The sequence below is a fragment of the Sus scrofa genome, chromosome X (assembly GCF_054392235.1).
Source record: "Sus scrofa isolate SSC_HxYL_T2T_F1_AM1 chromosome X, Sscrofa_HxYL_maternal_Yorkshire_Landrace_v2.0, whole genome shotgun sequence".
Classification (NCBI taxonomy): Eukaryota; Metazoa; Chordata; class Mammalia; order Artiodactyla; family Suidae; genus Sus; species Sus scrofa.
Window position 1 is genome coordinate 130,572,669 of NC_139401.1, and position 24,189 is coordinate 130,596,857.

The 24,189-nt window shown below is 41.5% G+C and overlaps 1 protein-coding gene and 1 long non-coding RNA gene across 20 annotated transcripts in view; one reads left to right on the top strand and one right to left on the bottom strand.

The window, feature by feature from the left end:
• LOC146394810 (uncharacterized) overlaps positions 1–8,530 on the bottom strand; it is a 156,289-nt gene extending 147,759 nt beyond the window's left edge. Inside the window, exon 1 of one of the 2 annotated variants that reach the window (XR_014835144.1) lies at positions 8,172–8,499. This is a non-coding gene — a long non-coding RNA (uncharacterized LOC146394810). Of the gene's footprint in view, positions 1–8,171 lie in introns of both variants that reach the window. The other variant, XR_014835143.1, reaches the window with a different exon arrangement.
• A 180-nt stretch (positions 8,531–8,710) lies between these two features.
• Positions 8,711–24,189, top strand: part of FMR1 (Fragile X messenger ribonucleoprotein 1) — a 39,100-nt gene continuing 23,621 nt past the window's right edge. For all 18 annotated transcript variants that reach the window (XM_001925732.7, XM_005673955.4, XM_005673954.4 and 15 more), the window contains exons 1-3: positions 8,711–9,001; positions 18,276–18,328; positions 22,168–22,261. In XM_001925732.7, coding sequence (XP_001925767.1) covers positions 8,951–9,001; positions 18,276–18,328; positions 22,168–22,261 — 198 coding nt within the window. In that variant the 5' untranslated portion in view covers positions 8,711–8,950. The remainder of the gene's footprint in view (positions 9,002–18,275; positions 18,329–22,167; positions 22,262–24,189) is intronic.

Sequence of the window (24,189 nt, forward strand, 5' to 3'; positions counted from 1 at the left end):
CAATTGTTGCTACTGTCTCTCATCCTGTTTTTCCTGACCTCATATCTTAAAATTTCCAGCAGTGTAGCTTTAGTGGAAATTTGAGGAGGAAAAATATTTACATGAACATCAGAGTAATAAGACAAGCAGAAACAGGGTGCAGTAAGAAAAACACAGCATCATCGTTCCAATATTACTGCCAAAGATGTACAAATGGAATCTAATATTAATAAAATATAAGGTAAAGTCAGATTAAGGGATATTTTTACAGAATATTTTATTCTATAAACTTGAAATGTGTCAAGGGCATGAAAATCAAGGTAAAAACCAAAGAACTGTTGTCGATACATGGCAATCACAGTTGACCCTTGAACAACGTGGATTTGAACTGTGTGGATCTACTTATACATGGATTTTTTCAATAATAAATACTACAGTACTATACAATCTGTGGCTGGTTGAATCCATGGATGTAGAAGAACCCTAGATTCCAAGGAACCATGGATACCAATGAACCATGGATGTGGAGAGCCAACTATAGGTAATACTTGGGTTTTCAACTGCTGGGAGAGTTGGTGTCCCTAAACTTCATGTTGCTCAAGGGTCAACTGTCAATGTAAAACTATTATTCTAGACTGGATCCATTTGCTAAAAATGGCCTTATGAGGATAACTGGCCAAATTCGGGATTAGATAGTATTATTTTATTGATGTTAATTTCGTGATTGTGGTGGTAGCATGGTCATTATGCAGGAGAATGTTCTTGTTTATAGAAAGCACACAACTGAAGTATTTAGAAGTGGTGAGCATCAGGTCAGTAACTTACTTCCTAATAGATCGGGGGAAAAAAATCTCTGTATAGTACTTAAAATCTTTCTGTAGGTTTGATATTGCTTGATAATAGAAATCATAAAATTTGTAAATGTATAAAAAAGAACAACTCATTCATGTAAGCAGGGAGATGAACTAAGAACAAAAATAAATGATATAAATTAATAAATTAAGGCATTTTTCATGCCTTAGATAGGCTCATCAGCAGACTGGACATAGCTGAGGAAAGAATTGCTAAGCTTGGAGATATGTCAATGGAAACTTCCCAAACAGAAATGCAAAATATATATATAAATAAACAGAAAAAGATAAAAACAAAAGAGAATACCCCAAAACTATTGAACAATTATAAGCAGTGTAGCATGTGCATAATGAAAATACCAGAAGAAGACAGAGAGAAATAAATAGAAGAAATATTTGAAGTATTAAAGGCTGAAAAATTTTTCCAAAATTAATGATAGACACCAAACCACAGCTCCAGAAAGTTCAGAGGCCTTCAAACATGACAAATACCAAAAAAACCACACCTAGACAAATCATGTTCAGATGGAAGAAAACTAAATAAAGACAATGAAAAAAACTTGGATGAAGCCAGGGGAGGATGGAATTACCTGTAGAACTAGAAGAATTATCCCAGTCTTCTCATGCGAAATCTTGTAAGCAAGAAGAATGAAGTAAAATATTTAAAAAGTGTTTAAAGTGGTGGTGGTGGGGGGCGCTAAAATTCTGTATACAGGGAAATTTTCCTTCAAAGGTAAAGAAGAAATAAAGACCTTTCAGTTGAAGATTGATAGAAGTGTTTTTAAAAATGTTAAAAGTTCTTCAGAGAGAAGGAAAATGAGACAGGTCAGAAATTCAAGAAAGGAGGAGCTTTGGGGAAGGAATAAATGAAGATAAAATAAACTCTTATTTTTCTTAATCTTAATTAATCTAGTAGATATAAATTTCTTTTCAAATCATTAATAGCAACAATTCATTAGTGATTACAGTATATGAATAAGTGAAATTAAATGGCAGGAGGAACAGGAGAATGGAATGGGGAATAGTCTTTAATAAGGTACCTGCACTACACATAAAACAGTGTAGTGTTATTTGAAAGCAAACTAAAATTAGTTGTAACTATGTATTGAAAATCCTAAGGAAATCGCTAAAATTTTTTAAAAGTATAATTAATATCCTCAGAGAGAAGGAAACATAGAATCATATAAATTGATTAATTAAAACCAGAGAAGAGGAGAACGCTGGTGGCTCAGCAGGTTAATGATCTGGCATTTTCACTGCTGTGGCTCTGGCCACTGCTGTGGTGCAGGTTTGATCTCTGGCCTGGGAACTCTCACATGCTGTGGGCATGGCCAAACAAAACAAAACAAAACAAAAGCAAAAACAAACAAACAACCAAAAAACACAAAACAGAGAAGACATAAAAAGAGAGGAAGATTAAAAAAAGAAAGAACAAGTGCATGAAAACAGTTACAAAATGGTATATTAACCCAACTGTATCAATAATCACTTTAAATGCGAATGGTCTAAATACATGAACTAAAAGGGACTGACAAAAGTGGATTTAAAAAGATGATAAAACTATACGTTGTCTCCAAAAAACTTTAAAAAGACACAGCAAGATTAAAAGTAAAGGGATGAAGAAAGATATACCATGCTAATATGAATCAAAAGAAATCTGGATTAGTATGTTATTTTCAGATAAAGCAAACTTCAGAACAAGAAACATTATCTGGGATAAAGAGGGGCATTACATAATGATAAAGAAGTCAATTCTCAGAGTCCCTGTCGTTGCACAGTGGGTAACGAATCCGACTAGGAACCATGAGGTTGCGGGTTTGATCCCTGGCCTTGCTCAGTGGGTTAAGGATCCGGCATTGCCATGAGCTGTGGTGTAGGTCACAGACACAGCTCAGATCCTGCATTGCTGTGGCTCCGGCGTAGGCTGGCATCTACAGTTCCGATTAGACCCCTAGCCTTGGAACCTCCATATGCCATGAGTGGGGCCATAGAAAAGAGAAAAAAAAAAAAAAAAAGACGTCAATTCTCCAAGAAGACATAAAAAGTCTTAATGTATATGCAGCCAACAGAAGAATCAACATATGTGAGCTAGGAGTTCCCGTCGTGGCGCAGTGGTTAACGAATCCGACTAGGAACCATGAGGTTGCGGGTTCGGTCCCTGCCCTTGCTCAGTGGGTTAAAGATCCGGCGTTGCCATGAGCTGTGGTGTAGGTTGCAGACGCGGCTCGGATCCTGCGTTGCTGTGGCTCTGGCGTAGGCCGGTGGCTACAGCTCCGATTCAACCCCTAGCCTGGGAACCTCCATATGCCGCGGGAGCGGCCCAAGAAATAGCAGCAACAACAACAACAACAAAGACAAAAAGATAAAAAAAAAAAAAAAAAAACATATGTGAGCTAAAATCTGAGAGACCGACAAGAAGAAATAGATCCATTGTTATATTTGGAGACTTTAACATCCCTCAGTCAGTAACTGATAGATTGAGTAGGCAAAAACTCAGTAAGGATATAGTTGAATCAAACAGCTCCATCAATCAACGTGATCTAATTGACATCTATAGACTATTTCAGCCCACAGCAGCAGGATACACATTCTGCCAAGTTCACATGGAACACTTACCATGAATGGTCCATAAAACATACCATAATCAGAGTTCCCATTGTTGCTCAGCAGAAATGAACCCAAGTATCCATGAGGATGCGAGTTCAAGCCCTGGCCTCGCTTAGTGGGTTAAGGATCCAGCATTGCGGTGGCTGTGGTGTAGGCCGGCAGCTGCAGCTCTGAGAGACCCCCTAGCTTGAGAACTTCCATATGCTGCAGATACGACCCTAAAAAACAAAAACAAACAAACAAAAACCCCAACATTTGAAATAGTAGAAATCAAACTTCTCTCAGATAACAACAGAATTAAACTAAAAGTTAATAACAGAAAATCACTAGGAAATGGCAAATTAAAACAATAATGAGATTCCATTACACACTTACTAGAATGGCCAAAATTCAGAACACTGACAACACCGAAATTTGGGTTGGGCTGTTGAGGATGTGGAGCAACAGGAACTCTCATTCATTACTGATGGGAATGCAAAATGGCACAGCCACTTAGGAAGACAGTTTGGTGATTTCTTACGAAACCAAACATACTCTTACCGCAGGATCCAGCCATCACCCTCCTAAGTATTTACCCATATGAGTTGAACACTATGTCCACACAAAAACCTGCACATGGATGCTTATAGTACCTCAGATCATAACTGCCAAAACTTGGAAACCACCAAGATGTTTTTCAGAAGGTGAGTGGATAAATAAGCTGTGCTACATCCAGACAGGAGAATATTATTCTGCCCCAACAAGAAATGAGCTATCAAACCATGAAAAGACATGGAGGAATCTTAAATGCTATTGCTGAGTGAAAGGAGCCAATGTGAAAAGGCTACATACTGTATGATTCCAACTCTGTGAAATTCTGGGAAATGTCAATCTACGGGGACAGTAAAAAGATAGGTGGTTGCCCAGGGTTAGAGGGTTGAGCTGATGAATAAGTAGGTGGAACAAGGTGGATTTTTAGGGCTGTGGAACTCTTCTATAAGATGCTGTAATGGGGGGAGGGTGCATGGCATGCATTTGTCAAAACCCATACATCATACAGCATGCAAACCTTAATGTAAACTAATGCATAGACTTTTTTTTTCTGTTACCTTTTTTTTTTGGCTCCTCCCACAGCATGTGGAAGTTCTTGGGCTAGGGATCGAACCCACATCACAGCAGTGACAATGCCAGATCCTTAACCTGCTGAGCCAGCAGGGAACTCCTAATGTATAGACTTCAGTTAATAAAATGCATCAATTTTGGCTCAACAATGATGACAAATGTACCACAGTAAAAATGCAAGATGTGAATAACAGAGAAAATGGGGAGAGAGGTATCAAGGAAGGAATGTGGGAACTCTCTACTATCTGTTCAATATTCCTGTAAATGTAAAACATAAAGATTATTATTCCAATTTTTGCCTAAAAGCTAGTTCAAAAGGAGAGGACAAAGTGAGGTGACATTGTTAGAGAATGTGTCACGAAGGAAGCGAGGCTTTAGCTGCATCCTAGAGGGTACAGAGGATTTCTGGGGTTTGAAAGGGCAAAGGGCATTTCAGCTGGGGTTGGGGCATGGAAAAGATGCAAAGGGCTCAAATTTCGAAGTAGCAGAAAATAACACAGAGTAAATCAATACAAAGACAGCAGGCAACAATTTAATGGAAGCTAGGGGCCAAGGCAAGTCTAGAAGTGCTGAAGCATCATTCCAATATTGGATAAATATAAGCATGGGAGCAAATTCGACCCAAGCCGTGTCCTCAACACATATGCATTCATTTATTCATTCATTTGATAATAGGTAGTAGACACCTGCTATGTTCCAAACACTGTCGTGGGCACTGGGGACAAGCAGGGAATAAAAGAAACAAAAATCTCTGTCCTGGTTACGGTCACATTCTAGTGATAGGAGACAGACAGAACCTGCCTGACGTTTTCAAGTAACAGTAAAGAAGCCAGGATGGTTGGAATGGAGTGAAGGGGGAGGTAGAAGGTGAGATAGAGGAGATGATAGAGGCCACTGGGTGAAGGACACTGAGGCCAGAATAAATAAGAACTTTGGCCTTTACCTAAGGCACTTAGGGTACAATTGGAAGGTTCTGAAGAGCTGAGTGCCCTGATTGACATCTGAATAGGTTCGGTCTCTGTGCTGAGAACAGACAGAGGATAAGAGTAGCTGCAGGGAGACCAGTGAAATTGTTACAATAATACAGGTAAAAGAGGATAGGGACTTGGGTCAGGGTTTAGCAGTGCAAGTGGTGAGAAACAGATTGCGGACTCTGAAAGGATTTGCTGATGGAGTCAATGTGTAGGAGAAAGAGAGGGTCAAATGGACTCGGTTTTTGAACTACCTGGAAGAAGGGGTTGCCGGTGACAGAGGGAGAAGAATATTGGAGGGACAAGCGCACGTCTGAATTCAGCTGAGCTGCCATGAAAGGGGACATTTCAAGAGCTGGAGATCAGAGCAGGGCTGCAACACAGCGTTAAGGAGGCAAGACGAAGTCACAGTACACACAAGTAGTGAGGACAGGGATGCATTCATCCGTGCAGCATTTCCTAAAGTCAACCACTTGGAATGTGCCAGGGACACAAAGATAAATAACACAGCTTTCCTGCCCTTAAGGAACTCCCAGTCCAAAGAGAAAAACTGAAAGAGAAATGATTCTAGTACATTAAGCATCACAGGTGAAGTATTCAACATTTACTGAGTCCCTGCTACATGCCAAGCAGCATGGCGAGGAAGCAAGAGGTACAAAGTCCTTTAAGAGCACGAAAGAAATTCGTGCAAAGGTTCAGAAACACATTCACAAGGATTTTCACCACAGTGTGACGGCAGGGAGTTGGCAGTAACCTAGACGCCCATCACTAGGGAAATCATGTGTACACAGAGCAATGTGGATATAGGTCAAGAACAGAGTGTTGAGTGAAAACAGTGGAAAACAAGAGATTTACGGTCCAGTACCATCTCTGTCAATGTAAAAGGCATATACAAAACACCACATGTCTAAAATGATCAAGGATCTAGGAGTTCCCGTCGTGGCGCAGTGGTTAACGAATCCGACTAGGAACCATGAGGTTGCGGGTTCGGTCCCTGCCCTTGCTCAGTGGGTTAAAGATCCGGCGTTGCCGTGAGCTGTGGTGTAGGTTGCAGACGCGGCTCGGATCCCGCGTTGCTGTGGCTCTGGCGTAGGCCGGTGGCTACAGCTCCGATTCAACCCCTAGCCTGGGAACCTCCATATGCCGCGGGAGCGGCCCAAGAAATAGCAACAATAACAACAAAAAAAGACAAAAGACAAAAAAAAAAAAAAAAAAATGATCAAGGATCTATATCCAACAAATTGCAGTTTGTGTCTAAAAGAAGCATGAGAGTGGTATCAAGAAAGACGAGGAAAAAGTCATATAAGTAGTGTAAAATAATGTAAATAAAAAGGAGGCCTTCCAGGGACTGATGATGACAATGTGCTGAGAATTGAGGAACGAAATCAACTCTTTGCACCTGAGATACAAGTAACTCATAGGAATCCAGCTGATAACCCTAAGGAGAAGAGCATTTCTGGGGCCAGGAAGCATGTGTAGAGACATGAAGGCATGAAAGTGCATCAGAGGCTCAGGGACCAGCACCAGGTTTAGTGCAGCTTGTAGTGGTTGTGAAGCGCCGATATCTGAATGAGTAAATTGAACAACACCCTACACGTGGGAGGTACAGTCATTCTAATCAATCAATCTGTCCCCCTTTACCACATTGGGGTTAAAGCTCCTGCTCTGGTCTGCTTCCCTCCAGCCTACGGTGAGATTCTCTTTCCGCCCCATTGAAATCTTTGCATCTTGTAACTACTCCAGAAACCCTAGTTCAAAAGGCTTCGTGTTCAGCGTGGCCTCAAGGAATGTGGCCCTTGATCTGAGGCTTTCATGCTGGAGCTCCACCAGCAGCAACACTGCTACTCTGGCTCGGAGGAGGGTGGGAAGGGAACTGGAGGCCCCAGGATGCCTCACATTCTGGGGCACCTGCCTGGGGCAGTTCAACCCGCCTCTACCAACTCAGTGTTGCCAGTTCACGCTTACTGGTCACATTCCAGCTGGAGCCGTTTCCCAGTTCCGACCCCCCCTCCCCCACCCCACACGGGATCCTGTCCCACTATTATAGGTGTACCTACTCTACATAGCTCTTATCACGGTTCCAACTCCACGTTTACTTTTCTGACAATTTTGATTTTCGTTTATCTATGCTTCTAGGTTCCAAGTTCAAGGCAGGCGACTCTTTCTTTCTCTCACCAGTGTCTCACTGGCACTCAGCATAGTATCTGGCATTTGGTCGGGGCTCAATAAACTCGGTTGAATAGAAGCCTTCCAAAGGAAATCTAGATCAAGGTGGATACAAGCACGGTGCAGAGGCAGGGGGAGAGTTCCGGTTTGTTCCACTGCGGAGGGTGAAGTGGGAGAGCGGCAAGGAAACGGGTGCACGGGCCCCTGGAGATAGGTGGTTTGTGGTACAGCGCGGGCATACAGTGGGCGCGAAAGAGTAGAGAAATCAACTGTAAAGAAATGAACAAGGGTTTAACACATTTTTTCTTGTTTTGAACGCATGTTAGGTAAAAGTATGACCCTGAATCGAGGGAAGGGAAGTATGTGGGTCAGTGCAGGGTCTGAGGGAGGGCTGACACTTTGCGATGCTGACACAATCCACTGCCCCTCAGAGGACACGGGACGGATCCACAGGGCGGCCCAAAACCTCCTGGGGCGGGGGCGGCGTTAGTCTCACCTTCTGCCGCTAAGGGTCACACAAGCCTGGGTCACCGTGGTCGCCACTGTTACTAGTTCAAAATCTTTCATCTAAGTCTTCACCTTTATTCTTGTCCCCCACTCCAGCTCCAGCTCAATCAGGCTCTGCCCTACTTCAAAACAAAACCCCTCCAACCCAAGCCGGCCCGGACTTAGCTAAGTGAATACGCTTGGTGGCTATGGGAGGCCCTTTCCCACGCCTCGGCTTGGCCCCCTAAATGAAAGGGTGCTCTGGACCTCGCCGGGCAAGGGGAAGCCGGCCGACCTCGGCCAGCGGGGCGACCTGTCGCCGCCCTTCCCGCCTTCCCGCCCGCCGCCGAGCCCGCGCACGCCCAGCCCGCGCGCCCTACGTTGGGCCCGGCCCCCGGCCGGTCCCCAGCAGCGCGCAGGCGCGCGCTCCTGGGCCCGCGAGGGGAAGAGGGCGGGGCCGAGGGGCCGAACCCGCGGGGGGAGGGGCGGCGTCGGTCACGTGACGCGGTTTCACTGTTTACACGCGGAGCGGCCGGAGCGTTCGGCCTCAGTCAGGCGCTCGGCTCCGTTTCGGTTTCACTTCCGGTGAGGGGCCGCCTCGGAGCGGGCGGTGAGCCGACGGCGAGCGCAGGCGGCGGCGGTGACGGCGGCGCCGCTGCCGGGGGGCGTGCGGCAGCGCGGCGGCGGCGGCGGCGGCGGCGGCGGCGGCGGCGGCGGCGGCTGGGCCTCGAGCGCCCGCAGCCCAGCTCTCGGGGGCGGGCTCCCGGCGCGAGCAGGGCGGACGAGAAGATGGAGGAGCTGGTGGTGGAAGTGCGGGGCTCCAATGGCGCTTTCTACAAGGTACTTGGCTCCAGGGCAGGCCCCATCTTCCCCTTCTTTCCCTCCCTTTTTTCTTAGCCTCGGCTGGAGGCAGGCCTGGGGCCCGCTTCCCGAGCGCCGCGCCCGGGGACCAGGCGCGCTCGGCGGGATGTTGTTTGGAAGGGAGGGAAGGACCGGACTTAGGGCCTGTAGGGAGCCCCTCGAGCCCCGCTGCCTCTCCTAGGGGAGGCCCCGGCGCCTGTCGGAATGAGAAGCCGGGCAAGGAAAAGAACGTGTCCTTTCGGGGGCCGAGTCCCGGCAAGGAGAGCTGGGGATGGGCGAGGGCCGACGGCAGATAGGAGATCCGGGCGGGAAGGGCCGGTATCCGCGCCGAAGTGACGGTGACGGCTTATTTCTCTTTTTTTAAATATCCTCTCCCAGTGGGATCCGGGCCTGACGTGTGGGTAGTTGCAGAGGAGCGGGGGGCGCTTCCGTCAAGCCGCCTTCTGCCTTGCAAAGAGCGTTTGCGATCTCCTTTGGCTTCTCCAGCATTGGGACTTCGGAGAGCTCCACTGTTCTGGGCGAGCGGTGTAAAGAAAGAGTAGTAAGAAGCTGTAGTCGGTACCAAATCACAATGGCAACTGATTTTTAGTGACCTTTCTTTGTGGATTTCAGAAGAGGTTTTAGATTCAAAAGTTTCAGGAAGACCCTGACGTATCCGAGTAATGCATTATAAAAGTTGGTAATCTTGAGTATTCGTGGCCCCCCTTCCCTTTTTATAAATGTGGGCGAATTCAGGAATACAGATGCTTCAGCGTCTAAAAACATTGGCAACTCTGCTTGCTACTTAAGAAAAATTTAACCCTCCGAAGGCCTGGATATATGCCATGAAACTTGAGGAAATTAAGAGTATATCATTGCTGGGGATTTTTTAAGTAAATAGAAATGATTGTTTTGTGCTCCAAGTACTTGACTATCTTCTCTGAATGTGTAATGTTGCAGTGGACTGTATTGTTGAGGTTTTAAGGAGGCTTGCCAGGTTTTATTGCGGGTCTCTCTTTAAGTTACACCATTGCAAATCAATCAGCTAATATCTTGCATTTTGAAAAGGAGGATTAAAAATATTTTCAAGTGTTGGTAGTGTGTCGATACTTAGTGTAGATCTAGCAATCTATGGGTTCTCATTTCCTCTTGAATGTCTCTCTATAACTTTTGTAAGCAATGTCCCACCTTACTACAGAATTTCGGCAACAGAAGGTGCATGTAGAAGGAAGCGTGGAAATTAAATATTGCCATTGTCCAAATGCAATTCTTAAATTTATATAGGATAACACAAACGTTTCAAACAAGCAATAGGAAAATAAACATTAACTATGTGTTTACCAATTTTACATTGATATTTGGAGATCGATATATTTCGTAAGTGAAAAAAGTAAATAAACAGTTCCATACTTTTAGCAAAATGATAAAACTTTTAGCTGTAAAAGGAAGAAAAAATAACTCACCATTGATGCTCTTAACAGTCTCACCAGTATAAAATTGTTTCACTTGACTCTTGCAGTCCAAATTCTGGTTGCATTTATTTCATTAATCCATAATTTCTGCTGGTTAGTTTGTGTAGAACTGTTCTGTTTCCTAGACTGGTAGTTGTGCTCACTCGATTTGGGGCACTAACTGCAAGAAATGTGAGCAGGGGTAATGGTTGAGCGATGATAATTAACTTAGATTGGACGCCACTCTTACTGTCTTGTAGTGGGGTTTGCTTGCTATAGAGGGCAAGTACCACATCCTGGTTTTGAAGGATTTATTGTTCTCTTCCAGCAACCTATGATTTGCTTCTGTGATTTTGCTTGTAAACTGATTGAAATAAAAGAAATGCCCTCTGTCTCTGCTCTTAACACCCCCCACATTTTTGTTTTTCAATGAAGTTGCTTAATATAAAGGTGAATAAAGGAATGGGCTGTCTCTTACTTAGTTCCTTGAGAGGAAATGTGAAATGTGAACAGACATGCAGAGAGATTGGTCTTGTGTTTCATTAAAGTTTTATTTTTTTAAAAAACCTATATGGTCTGTATTGGTAGAAAAGTGGTTTCTATAATGAAAAAGATCTAAATAAATTCTTATGGGACTCTTAATGTTGATGTGAATTATAAAAGTAAAGCAAAAGTAAACTGAGTTACTTGTCCAGTGGGATGGGCAGAAAAGATGGGAAAGCCTAATAAAAATGAACTATTATGGAGAATAGTTATGAAAAATCAGGAGCCTGGGTTCATCGGATTGTTTGAAAAGGCTTAAAGACCTAAGCAACTCAAATGCCTTCATTTTAATTGATTTCAGACTTTGATTTGCCAGACAGAACCACCATATTGCCAGGTACAGTTCTTTTATCTTTGGGTCCAAATTTGCAGTATAAACCAAATAGAGTATATGCTGAGAACAGTTGGAACTTTTTTCTCTAAAAAAATTAACTCAAACTTAGGATTTAGAGTTAACAGCCATGAAACCTAAACTCTTAAGATTATAACAGCTCATTTCTATGTTTCCCGCTGGTGTTTATTCTTAAAAACTTGGAAGTTAGATTTAATAACTGTCAGAGGCACTACTTTTATGCTTAGTAGTTTCTTTGACTTAGAAATGTTCAGACTTAGACAAGGTACAGAGTCTGTTATTTAAGACATGAAGACTCTTGAATTATACCTCACAAATTTTGTACAAATCATTCCCTAAACAAATAATGTTGAAATAAGGTCTTTATTGTAGGGACAGCTGCCTAAAATGTACAATCAAGAGGAAATCTTTTTAATGAAGGCGTTAGTGGCCCAACATGTCTTGTCAGCTACATAGCCTGTAAGAAATCAGCTTTACCACAAATAAATTTGCATAAGGCACTCTTCACATTTTTTTCTAAAGTGCCTCGATCTAAGCTTTGCATACCACTGTTTTTCCGTACTACTTCGAGGAAGTAGATGGTTCAACTACATTTTTTTCTTCCCAAACAACCTTTTTAGTGCTTAGTATCTTTGTGGAAGCATCATTATTCTTTCTACTTTGAACGGAGCATTTTCCAGATTCATATTCATGCACTCTGAAAACTTCCAAATTATTAATTGAATGCAGAATTCAGTGGCATAATAATTGGGTTTCTGATTCCTGCCTGTTATGGGAACATGCTTCCTGTGATGACTGAGATGATGGTTATGGTAACTGTTAACAGGTGCTGAGAGCTTTCTAGGTGCCAGGCACTCTTCTTGTACTTTAGCTCTGTTCATTTATTTAAGCACCTCTCACAGTCCTGAGGTACTTCTGTACCCATTTCAAGGACAAGAACACAGAGATACAGAAAGATGAAGTAAGTGACTTAGTAAGCGTCAGAGCTAGTAAGGGTCAGATCTAGGATTTGAGATCAGGTAGTCTGACTTCCTAAAATGACGAAATTTAGCTTGAAGAAATGAATCGGGTTTGATTTCCTACCCATTTTAAAAATGTCATTGTAATCTTTGTATTTATTACGGTAGCACTGCCTTAGCATTCTGTAAGGACAGTTGCAAGGCTACGTTACCATTTTCACCGTTGATACAAAGATGTCATGAAATATGCAGCTTATGTATCGGCTCCCTTTTGATTAACTCTTGCACCTTGACATGTTACGCTGTAATTCTTCATGTGAGTGCCTGTGAATGAAAGATAAAGCTAGCAATCTTTGATCCTGCTATGAAATTTGCTTTTGTTACATTGGGAGCACCTAAGAACTGAAGCACTCAAAAGTTAGACTACATATACACAGGAAAATTAATAACCCATTTAATATTATTCTCTCTGAACCTGCGTGTTGTCTTTGGGTCAAGGTGAACTGAATCAGACAGAATGCATTTTTCTGAGAATTTGTGGTAATTGCCCAAGTGAAGTCAGGTGTTCCTGGACATGCACTGTGATTGGAAGAACCGTTGATGAGGTTTATTGTACTTTTGCCTTTCCGTTGTTCATTCTCATTCATTGTTTCGCCTACATTCAAAGGGTGGCCAAGCAGTAACTTGCTTTATATGTGAAGCCTTGGGTTTGAATCGTAGTATATCACGTGTCTATGTCTTTATCATCTATCTCCTACAGCTCTTCTTTAGGAGGGGTATTTGGCAGTGCTGTTTTCTCTAACGAGACTTCTCACTGTACTCCGTGTACGGCCTGCAGGGATCATGTAGTGGTTGTGTTCACTGATGTTCAGAAGCCTGTGCTGCAGTCTCTCTTGTGACCAGTGGCTCAGATTTGTGAGAGAGTTTACCAAACTAAGGTGTGAGGTGTAGGGGGGAGGTAAGAGTTTACCTGACTGGGGACGGACGCTCTTTCAGTTTCATCAGTCCTGATAATGTAATGTTTGAATTAGATATCTCTAGTCATTACACACTTTGGTAAGTATGGTTTTATGATTGCCTCTTTGGCCCAGTTGCCAATAAGTTGGTGGTTCCCATAGTGATTTTTTAAAAATTTTCTGTTTATTCCCCCGAAAAGGAGCCTGTGTCTGTCTTTAACTGCACTTTTAGCACTTTTCTCAAACCCCAAAGATAGTCATCACTTTTTTTTCTTCTCAAAGTCTAAATACCATCTTAGTATTTTGTATCTTTGAGGAAACACGCTTTTCTTTTTCTATCCTGATTTTTAAATCTTTATTATTATTTTTTGGCCACACCCCATGGCATGTAGAAGTTCCCGGGCCAGGGATCAAACCCATGCCACAGCAGTGACAGTGCGGGATCCTTAACCCACTAAGCCACAAGGGAACTCCATTTAAATCTTTTTTTAAAGAGTGCTTTGGTGAGATGTAACTTTGTCAAACACAAGAGTGCTTATGGTTCTGCATCTTCTATAAAATATGCCCCTCTCTGCTTTACCTCTCCTTTATTTAGCGTCAGCTGTGTGCCAAGCCTTGTGCTAGGTACTAGACGTGTGATTTCATTATTCACAACAGCCTTAGAAGGCAAGTCCAGTTCCTGTATCCATTCCTTACTTGCAGACAAGGAACCTGAGGCCCAGAGACCACTTCTTGGAGAGTCTCACAGCTATTATGTTGTAGAATCAAGGTTTTGAACTTAGCCCTCATTCACAGCAAAACTCTTTGCCGCTGAATCTGCTGACTCTTTCAAGAACCCTAGCTTTTTTTTCCCACTCCCATGCAGCTTCCTTCATGTATTCATGCAGTTGCCTTCTTTGGTTACCCCTCAGGAATCCTCTGAACCTGTCTTCTCATCAACTTTGCTTGATGTAGATAAATAAGAGGTCATAACAAAATGTACTTCTCCACATTGGTGGGGTCGGGGGAGGGGAGTGATAGTGCTCAGGGGGTGGCCAGGGAAGGGAAGGGGACGAGTGTTGAGGTGTAAGTGAGGGTCAGGGCCAAAAGCGGGGGTTATTAGAAAAAGTATTATGAAAAGCAAAAAGATGGGACCTTTGTTAGAAGTGACAGTTTAGCAGAAGGCCTTAGAAGGCTTTTGTCCTTGGCGAGGATGCAGGCCAGAGGCAACCTGTGAATTTCTTTTAATCCACTTATTATAGCAGCAACAAGAAGGTATTTCATGCCTTCTGTATTCACTTAATACGCAAACACTGACTAAAATGACTGGTTTTGGAACAGTCATGCAAATATCCATATACAGATAAAGCTCATTAACTTCGAGGCAGTGGCTCTGGCAGGCTGTGACGATTACTCAAACCATTTCTGACACTCCATGCAGAATTGTTTGCTGTCTGTGAAAGCTTTTTTTTTTTTTTTTTAGATATGGTCCAAACAGTTGCATATCTTCCTCCATTGAGGGAATGTTTAATTTTAGGAAATAGGCAAATGTGGTGAATGAGTATGATTAAACTGTGCGATAACTTTGTGGCAAATAGAAAAAAATTAAAATATAGCAATGAAGTAATGAGACTAACTTTTAGAGTGCTTTCAAGGTGGGTTCGAAAACAGTTCCCATCATTTGTAAATGTTCTAAATCACTGTGGCTCAGTGGCACTTTCTGTGATGATGGAAGTGAGATCTCTACCTGTGCTGTGTCCACTACAGTAGGTACTCAGCCACTTGAAATGTGGCCCAGTCTGACTCAAAGACTGAGTTTTAATTTTATTTAATTGTAATTAATTAAATACACATATTCACATCTGACCAGCAGCTTCTGTGATGAACAGCAGCGCAGTTTTAGACAAAGGCAATGGTATTGGAAAGATCCCTAATTTAGTGAGAATAGTTTTCACCCAGCTGTTTACTTAGCTGACTAAAGGACTTATGTTTTTAGCACATAATACGCAGTAGGGGACTAATATTAATTACTGCCAAGACATGAAACATAGAACTTTAGACGAGGATGAAGACAGAAGCAATGACAAGTTTTGGAAAATAAGAGATTAGCTTCTAATAGGAGTCCCACCCTCAAAAAGCAGATTGTTAATTTGCCACCCTGTAAAGACAAGGGAGAAGGTGGTGGGAGGAAGGTGTCTTTTCTCCCATTCGCCGTAGTTTGTGGGACTTACTTTATAAAGGTAAATAAACATCCAGTACCTCTGACTGTAAATCAAAATCAAGCCTTTCTGTTGCTGAAGTAATAGTGAGGCAAACAACCCCTCGGAGCACTGGGGGCACCTACCCTTATGAAATCTAGTATATTCTAAAATATCATGGTCAGGATTAAACCAGAGTTCTCAGAATACTCTGTAGATGTTTATGATTTAAATATAGCTGAGGAAAAATAAGCAAGATCAAAATGCTAGGAAGAAAATGTAGACACCCCCCCTTGCCCCCGCTTTAAAACCAACAATTGTAAAGATACAGGCTTAATATAGGAATAATGGTTTAGCCATCTTGGGTATAGCAGAACACCTGGATTCCATTAGAGTCCGTCTTGATCTTACAAACTTTCTTTTAGCATAGCTTTGCTTTTATTCTTTTACGCATAATTGCAGAAGTTTCATGTGTCTGTTCAGCTTCCATGTACAGTCAGCCCTTGAACATGGAGGTTAGGGGGTACCAACCCCCTGCACAGTCTGCCTCAAAAACAAAGGAATTGATAAATGACTCACCCCAAAGCAGGAAGATGAAAGAATTTGGGTAGAATCAGGACTCAAACTCTAGTTCTTTTTGATTCCACATATTGTGATCTTTAATTAAACACAGACTTTTCCCCATACTTAGTTAATTTAAAAATCTGTAAAATGAAAATATAGATACTATACATACTGAAAAAAAATCCACGTTTAAGTGGATCCTTGCAGTTCAAACCCATGTTGTTCAAGGGTCAACTGTAAATGTTTCCCAGGGTCCTGCTGATTAATCCTTGGCTGATAATATTTTGATTTGATATTTGGGGAAGTTTCAGCTTTTAAAAAATGCTTCAGCTTCTGGCCTTTGAAGATGTATTTGTTTACCAAGACATTTGCACTGAAGATTTATTTAACACATTTATTGGGGACCTACTATATACCAGAAATTGTGCCAGTTTTTTTTTTTTTTTTTTTTTTACTAAGGAAACAGAAGCTAAAGAATGGTCTTAATTTGAACTAGGTATATCTTCCCAATATCTGAAACCATGAGAATTTGCTACTGTATTTTCTTCCAAGTTTCTTTCTGTAGTTCGAGCTCTTACATTTATGTCTCTGATGCATTTTTAGTTGATTTTTTGTATGTGATATAAGGCAAGGACAAAATTTATTCTTTTGCATGTGGATATCCAGTTGTCCCAGTACCATTTGGGTTGAAAACACAATTCTTTTTCCCCATTGAATTCTCTTGGCTTCCTTATCCACAGAGGATTTCTTTCTGTCACACCTCAAGCTTTTTCTCCAGGTCTAAGCCTATGTTCCTACTGCCCATGTGGCCTGCTGTGCCTCCCCAAATTCCACTCTCTAAGTTGGATAGGAACCTCACCTTCTTCGGTTTGTCTCATATAGCACCACTGCAGCCACACACCTACCTTTCTTCCAAGGCTAGGATAGGAACCCCTTAGGCATCGATCCATGATAATAACTATTCATTTAGTCCTTGGTAGGTACTCTGAAATTCACTGGTAAATAAAAGAAGACCTGTATTGACCACCCTTGGGAAGCTTACCATTGGTGGGAAAATGGGCGATAATACTATAGCGGGCGTAAGTTTATAGTGAAGATACCAATAGGATGCTCTAAGAATGCCCAGGATGGAATTTAACCTGGTCTTCTGGGTTTTCCCATAGGAGGTGACATCTGAACTGCATTTGAAATCTAAAAGACCAGTAGGAGATAGCTAGGTGAGAAGAGGGGAAGGACAGTAGGAAAGAAGGAACAGTAATAGGGACAGAGAGAGGCCCATCTAGTTTAAGCACTGCTGGATCAACCTCCAAGGATGTGAAAGATGACGCTTGGAGAGGTGAGCAGAGGGGCCAGGCCACGAAGGGCCTTTTGCCTAATCCTACAGACAGGGAAAAAGCATGAAAGGACAGAAACATGTATAGAACAAATTTGGGTAAGAAGCTTAAATCTCTCAAGACATTTTAGAACGATTTAAGATATAAAGCCCCTTGGGTTTCTTTTTGTTTTATGGTACTCCTCTAATTGTTAAAAACAAAACCTCCTCTCCTGCACCTTTTTAAAAACTTAATTTTATGGAATTACGGAGAGCATGCTGATTAAAGAATTCTTGATAATTAGTTAGCTATTACTTTTGTTATGTCTTTCTGCAGATTATTAGCAGTTGCGTCATCAGATTTAAAAGATTTAAACCTCTGTACTTTATATTACTGTTTTTTTCTCCAAGTGCCTGTGAGATTGAGAATTTAATTAAACCTGGTACTTGGGCTTTTTAGTGGTATTAGCAACATATTGTTGTTAAAGAGATCTTAGTGTACTTGTGTATACAAAGTTTTGAGATTATATTTATTTACTATTGTATTCTCCTAAAATTGTATTAAAGAGACAACAACAGATTATAGCAGATCTATACGCCTGGCGTATAGCTCTGGAACAAATTTCTTAGTTTCCGATCATCCTAGCCTGAAGTATACCTTCAGGTCTGCACTCAGCACCTTGCATTGTAACGTTCAATTGACTTGTCCGTCTTTGTCCTATTGGATGCCGAACTCTGGAGCAATTTTAACAAATCGGTTTTCCTAGGGCCTAGCACAAAGTAGGTATCTAAATGTAGATGTGATTCATGAATGAGTGAGCCTCACAAAGTGACAGACTTTCATGTGAAGCTCCATTCTGTTCTTGAACATAAGATGTTTGGTATCTCTGTAAAATGTAACTAAAAACAAAAATGATGTTTAAGCCTAGAAGCTAATTTAATTGTGTTATTTTCTTATAGGCGTTTGTAAAGGATGTTCATGAAGATTCAATAACAGTGGCATTTGAAAACAAGTAAGTGTCATTATGTAATTTTAATATTCGGGTCCTTTAATATTTTATGGCGATTTTTCTTTTTACTCCTCATTTTAAGAATTCAAGTCCAGTTTGAGTGTTTTTCAGGAATGGATCTTCATGTTACTGACCAGGAAGTTCCTGTACAACTCAGTATTAAACCAATGGAATGACTCTTCCTGCCAATGACCTCAGAGAGCCCTTTTGTATAATCTAGATCCTTACATCTCAGTCCCCTTGAATGTGAAGAAAGAAACCAGATTCTACTGTATTCGTAGCTGAGAGTTTGAATAGGAATATTTGTAAATGTTAAAAGATGAAAATGAATAGGTTCATGGGTATTGGGAAAGTTGATATGAGTTTTGTGATGTTAAATCTAAAATTGATGGTTTTACTTGTCCAGTATATTGGAAATTTTTGTGTTCACCCATTAACGTTTTATATCTGTTGCATATATTTATAATCATTAATAGCAATAACTGATCTTTTCTATTTTCTTCTGCTAGATGAGTAAATACAAATACGTACAGGCCTAGAAACAGCTATATGAAAATATCAGTAGTATAGATGTTAACATTTTATTGGGGGAGACTAGTCTCTTTAAGTTTTTTGAATTCTAATAATGTCTGTTTTCAGAGTAGCCATTCAAGATTCTACAGCACGCATAAACTCCTTAGCCAAAGTGTAGATGTGGTCATGATCTTATAATTTTACTGAACTCTGAGGGATGGTCAAGAATTATGTTTTGGCTTTTATTTACCAAGAGAAATTAATAGTGTATCAAAAAAAGATCGGGAGTTCCCGTCGTGGCGCAGTGGTTAACGAATCCAACTAGGAACCATGAGGTTGCGGGTTCGGTCCCTGCCCTTGCTCAGTGGGTTAACGATCCGGCGTTGCCGTGAGCTGTGGTGTAGATTGCAGACGCGGCTCGGATCCCGTGTTGCTGTGGCTCTGGCGTAGGCCGGTGGCTACAGCTCCGATTCAACCCCTAGTCTGGGAACCTCCATATGCCGAGGGAGCGTCCCAAGAAATAGCAACAACAACAACAACAACAACAAAAAAAGACAAAAGACAAAAAAAAAAAAAAAAAAAAAAAGATCGCAGATCTATAGAGAGAAGAAATGTCTTAGTGGATGCTTAGGGCTGGTGGGGGAATGGAGACCCATAGCTGAAGAATGTGGGATTTTGAAATGATGAAACAGTTCTAAAATCGACTGGTAATGGCTACACATGGCTGTGAATATACTTAAAACCACTGATTTGTACATACACTTAAATGGATGAGTTATATGGTTATGTGAATTATATCTCAATAAATCTGTTAAAATATGGTATCTGACCCAGATGTGCTGTAATTAGAATGTTAGCAGCATCTTTTAGCTACCAACAGGACAAAGTACGGTTAATCCTTGAACAGCATGAGTTTGAACTGCTCAAGACCATCTCTATGTGGATTCTTGTCAATGGCAGATATTACACTACTGCACGATCCAGGGTGGGTGGAATTCGTGATGCAAACCACGGGCACAGAAACTGTGGATACGGAGAGCTGAGTATAAGTTACTCATGAATTTTTGGCTGTGCAGAGGGTCAGCATCCCTAACCCCTGAGTTGTTCAGGGCTCAACTGTAGTATTCCCAGATGCCTGAAACACACTTAGGGGGATAGAGGACAGAGATCAAAGGATTTAGAGTATCCGACCCTTTTCTTAGCTCTAGACAAATAGTTTCAGTCTAAAATACAAGTTTGGATAATAGAATACCTTTCTCTGAATACATAAGAGCCAAAAGTTCCAAAATCAGCCTCTTTGCATGATCATCCAGGCATCATACACTAGATAATAGCATCACACCTTTAACACAGGAATCTTTGATAATTTGGAAAGTAATTTTTTCTCTTGTAATTATACTCTTATCTGCTTGCTTCCATCACTTGGTAAACACTGTTTCCCACGAAGGGAGAATTATCTTTATTTGCCACTCTTTTAGTTTCTCCTGTAGTCCTTAATCTAAAGTATTAAGCAAACACTCATTTCCTCTATGCATTTACGAATGTGTCTAGTTTCACTTCTCTTTTGTTTTCAATCTGATTTCTGCTATAAACTTAAAATATTCTGTCTTTGGAACTCCTGATTCTCTTCTGTACCATAGCTGTGTACAACTTTCTCTTCAAGCTATGTCATCCTGGGAATTTGAAAAAGAATCATCTTTTTCCTTGTGTTTGTGGAGTGTATATGAGGTTCATTCTGGGTTTGAGCAAGCCACCAGGATTTGATAGGTCCCTACCAAAGCAGTCTCTTTCCACTTCCTTGTTTGCCTTTTGTTTTTCTGTTTTAAAAAAAACAAAAACAAAAAGCTGACGTTTTGTAAAACTTCAAACTATCTTCACCCTTTCTTTTCAATGATAAACAACTGAAATACCACATTATTTTAGATGCTTTCTTTTTACCTTCCATATTTCACATTTTTTAAATAAATAATTTTAATTTTTATCTCCGTATACTTAACACTTAAATAATTCTTGATTTACAAATCAAATTTAGCGGTGAATCTAAAATGTGTTAAGTTACTAATTTCAGTAAGTGTATATATGTATTTTGTCTTTTTAGGGCCGCACCCGCAGCATATGGAGGTTGCCAGGCTAGGGGTTGAGTTGGAGCTGTAGCCACCATCCTACGCGACAGCCACAGCCACGCCACATCCGAGCCACGTCTATGACCTACACCACAGCTCACTGCAACGCTGGATCCTTGACCCACTGAGCAAGGCCAGGGATCAGCCTGCGTCCTCATGAATACTAGCCGGGTTCCTTAACCACTGAGCCACGACGGGAACTCCTCAGTAAGTATATTTTTTAAAAAAATATTTCTGAAGACAATTTTTTAAAAAGTTATATTTTTTAAGGGTATATAATAATCCGGAGAAAGGGTTTAGGCCTCAATCAGATTGCCACAAATCTGACTTACCTACCCTGCTGTCTTAGGTAATAGCTCTTAAAAAAATGGCACTTTTTGCGATAGGATTTTACTAAGAAAGCCCTTTAGGAGGAAACCCAGAAGTGACTTCTCTAGCAGTAGTGTTTTTGCAAAGTTTATTATCTTTTAATATTTTACATCATTGTGGATATAAAAGAATAATTTGGTGTTTTTCAAAGTTCCATATAGTTTTAAATTAAAAAGCGTAGGCAACTTACTGAACTCCCATAGGCTTTCTCCAGCGGGTTTCTGTGGTTTAGGAGACCCCACCAGGCCAGCGCATATGCTGCTACGTCATACCGATCAGCAGCCGGCTGTCCATGACAAGAGTTGACCACCTCGTGGGATCTAAAATTTAAAGGGGGAAAAGTGAGTTGTGAATTGCTAATGTGCTGACTGCCCCATTTTGCTTGGGAATTAGAGGGCATTCAGGACCAGTTTCTGTGGTCGCTGGAATGTGGTTAAAATTCCTTTGCAAGTGGAAGTATGGTGGTGACGTTACTAACCCTTACTGACACTAACGTATTTAATTTAAGCATCAAAGGAAATTGCTGTTGTGGCTTTAAGTTTAGAACTCTTAGAGGTTTAAGTTATTGGAGGAAGGACTTATTTGGAAAATTGTGATGTCGATCTGTTGTGTTTAGAGAAATATTCCAAATAGAACTATAGGACTGCTATGCTGCATGCAGACTTTGTTGAAATGTCTCTATTTTGCTGTTATGTCCCACTCAGCAAAACACTGACAGTTTTTAAGCATTTGCTTCTTTAAACTAGAAAAACAGAGGGTCACACTTAACCAAAATCGTGGTCATGGTTTCTGTTAAACCGTAAAGCATGTTAAATAATTGCATTTGCTTATTTGCAGCTGGCAGCCAGAGAGGCAGATTCCATTCCATGATGTGAGATTCCCACCACCTGTAGGTTATAATAAAGATATAAATGAAAGCGACGAAGTTGAGGTAAGTTTCTCCTGCCATCGAGTTATTAAACACTGAAGAAGTGCGAGCATTTAATTTGCCTGTGCCTTTGGTATCCATTGTCTCTAACACTTTTTAACCTACCTCGAGAATTATACCTGTGATGCAGATATACTTTTGTCTGACCCATCATAAAAATGATATGAAATAATATGTTATTGGTGCTTAAGTGTGGCTGCCTGAGCAGCACTCAGGGAACGACTTGAACGTCACCAGTGATTTCCTTTGCCCAGTAGTACTTCTGTCCCCTCTTCCCTCAATCTCTGAATCTTCCACTTGAATGGCATGTTGTTAGTTTACAGCTGTTACCCCATTGTAAGCAAAATGGGTTAGGAAACACTCATGACTTAGAGCAGCATCCTAGAGTTTTTTTAAGTAGCAGTAAATATTCCTGGGATATTTTTAAAAACTCATCTATGAGTTTTAGTACGTACACGTACAGGTAAAATACCTTTTTGCAGGAGAAGCTGTGCACCATCTGCTGATGTGCCATTGATGTCTTTGACTAAAAGGTGCTCTGGAGATGTACCACATTAACAAAAACACTGTGCTTTTGATTTTCTCTAGCTGCTGAAAATTGTTGTGGGACCTAAGGCACTTGGAGTCTGCCTTGTGTTGTAGTTGATCTGTATGGTATCCTGTCTTCCCCCTTCACATACTCCATTTTAAGCTTCTTGTCTTCTCCCTGGTGCCAGTTGCAGTTTCATGAGTATTTGTAGTCTGAAGGAAGCAGCTAAGTAGCCATTTGTACAGGTCAGGTAAGCTGTCCTAGGTCTTTGAATTACTTCCTGTGCCAGGTACACATGGCGCTGTGAAACAGAAGAGTCCCCAGCCTTTGATGAGGTCACATTCTAGTGCAGATAGCTAATTTCATGGCAGCTGTGTATAAGTCCTAGGAAGAAAAAAGAGGATGGGAGGTGATACAGGGGCAGGAGTGCTATTTTAGAGAGTGCCAGAGAAGGTCTCTGGGATGTCTGGGCCTGTGTTCTTTTCTCTATAGTTTTATTTTATTTTATTAAAAAAATTTTTATTATAGCTGATTTACAGTGTTCTGTCAATTTCTGCTGTACAGCAAAGTGACCCAGCTACACATATACATACGTTGTTTTTCTCACATTATCCTCCATCATGTTCCATCACAAGTGACTGATGTGGTTCTCTGTGCTACACAGCAGGATCTCATTGCTTATCCACTCCAAGTGCAATAGTTTGCGTCTACTGACCCCAAACTCCCCATCCACCCCACTGCCTCCCCCTCCCCCTCAGCAACCACAAGTCTGTTTTCCAAGTCCATGAGTTTCTTTTCTGTGGAAAGGTTCATTTGTGCCATATATTAGATGCCAGATGTAAGTGATATCACATGGTATTTGTGTTTCTCTTTCTGACTTAATTCACTTAGTATGAGTCTCTGGTTCCACCCATGGTGCTGCAAATGGCTTTATTTCGTTCTTTTTTATGACTGACTAGTATTCCATTGTGCATGTGTACCACACCTTCTTAATCCATTCATCTGTTGATGGACATTTAGGTTGTTTCCATGTCTTGGCTCCTGTGAACAGTGCTGCAGTGAACATACAGGTGCATGTATCTTCTTCAATGAACATTGGGTTTTTTTTGGTTTTTTTTTTTTTTTTTTTTTTTTTTTGTCTTTTTGCCTTCTCTTGAGCCGCTCCCGCGGCATATGGAGATTCCCAGGCTAGGGGTCGAATCGGAGCTGCGGCCACCGGCCTATGCCCAAGCCACAGCAACGCGGGATCCGAGCCGCGTCTGCAACCTACACCACAGCTCACAGCAACGCCAGATCCTTAATCCACTGAGCAAGGGCAGGGACTGAACCTGCAACCCCATGGTTCCCAGTTGGATTCGTTAACCACTGCGCCACAACGGGAACTCCTCAATGAAAGTTTTGT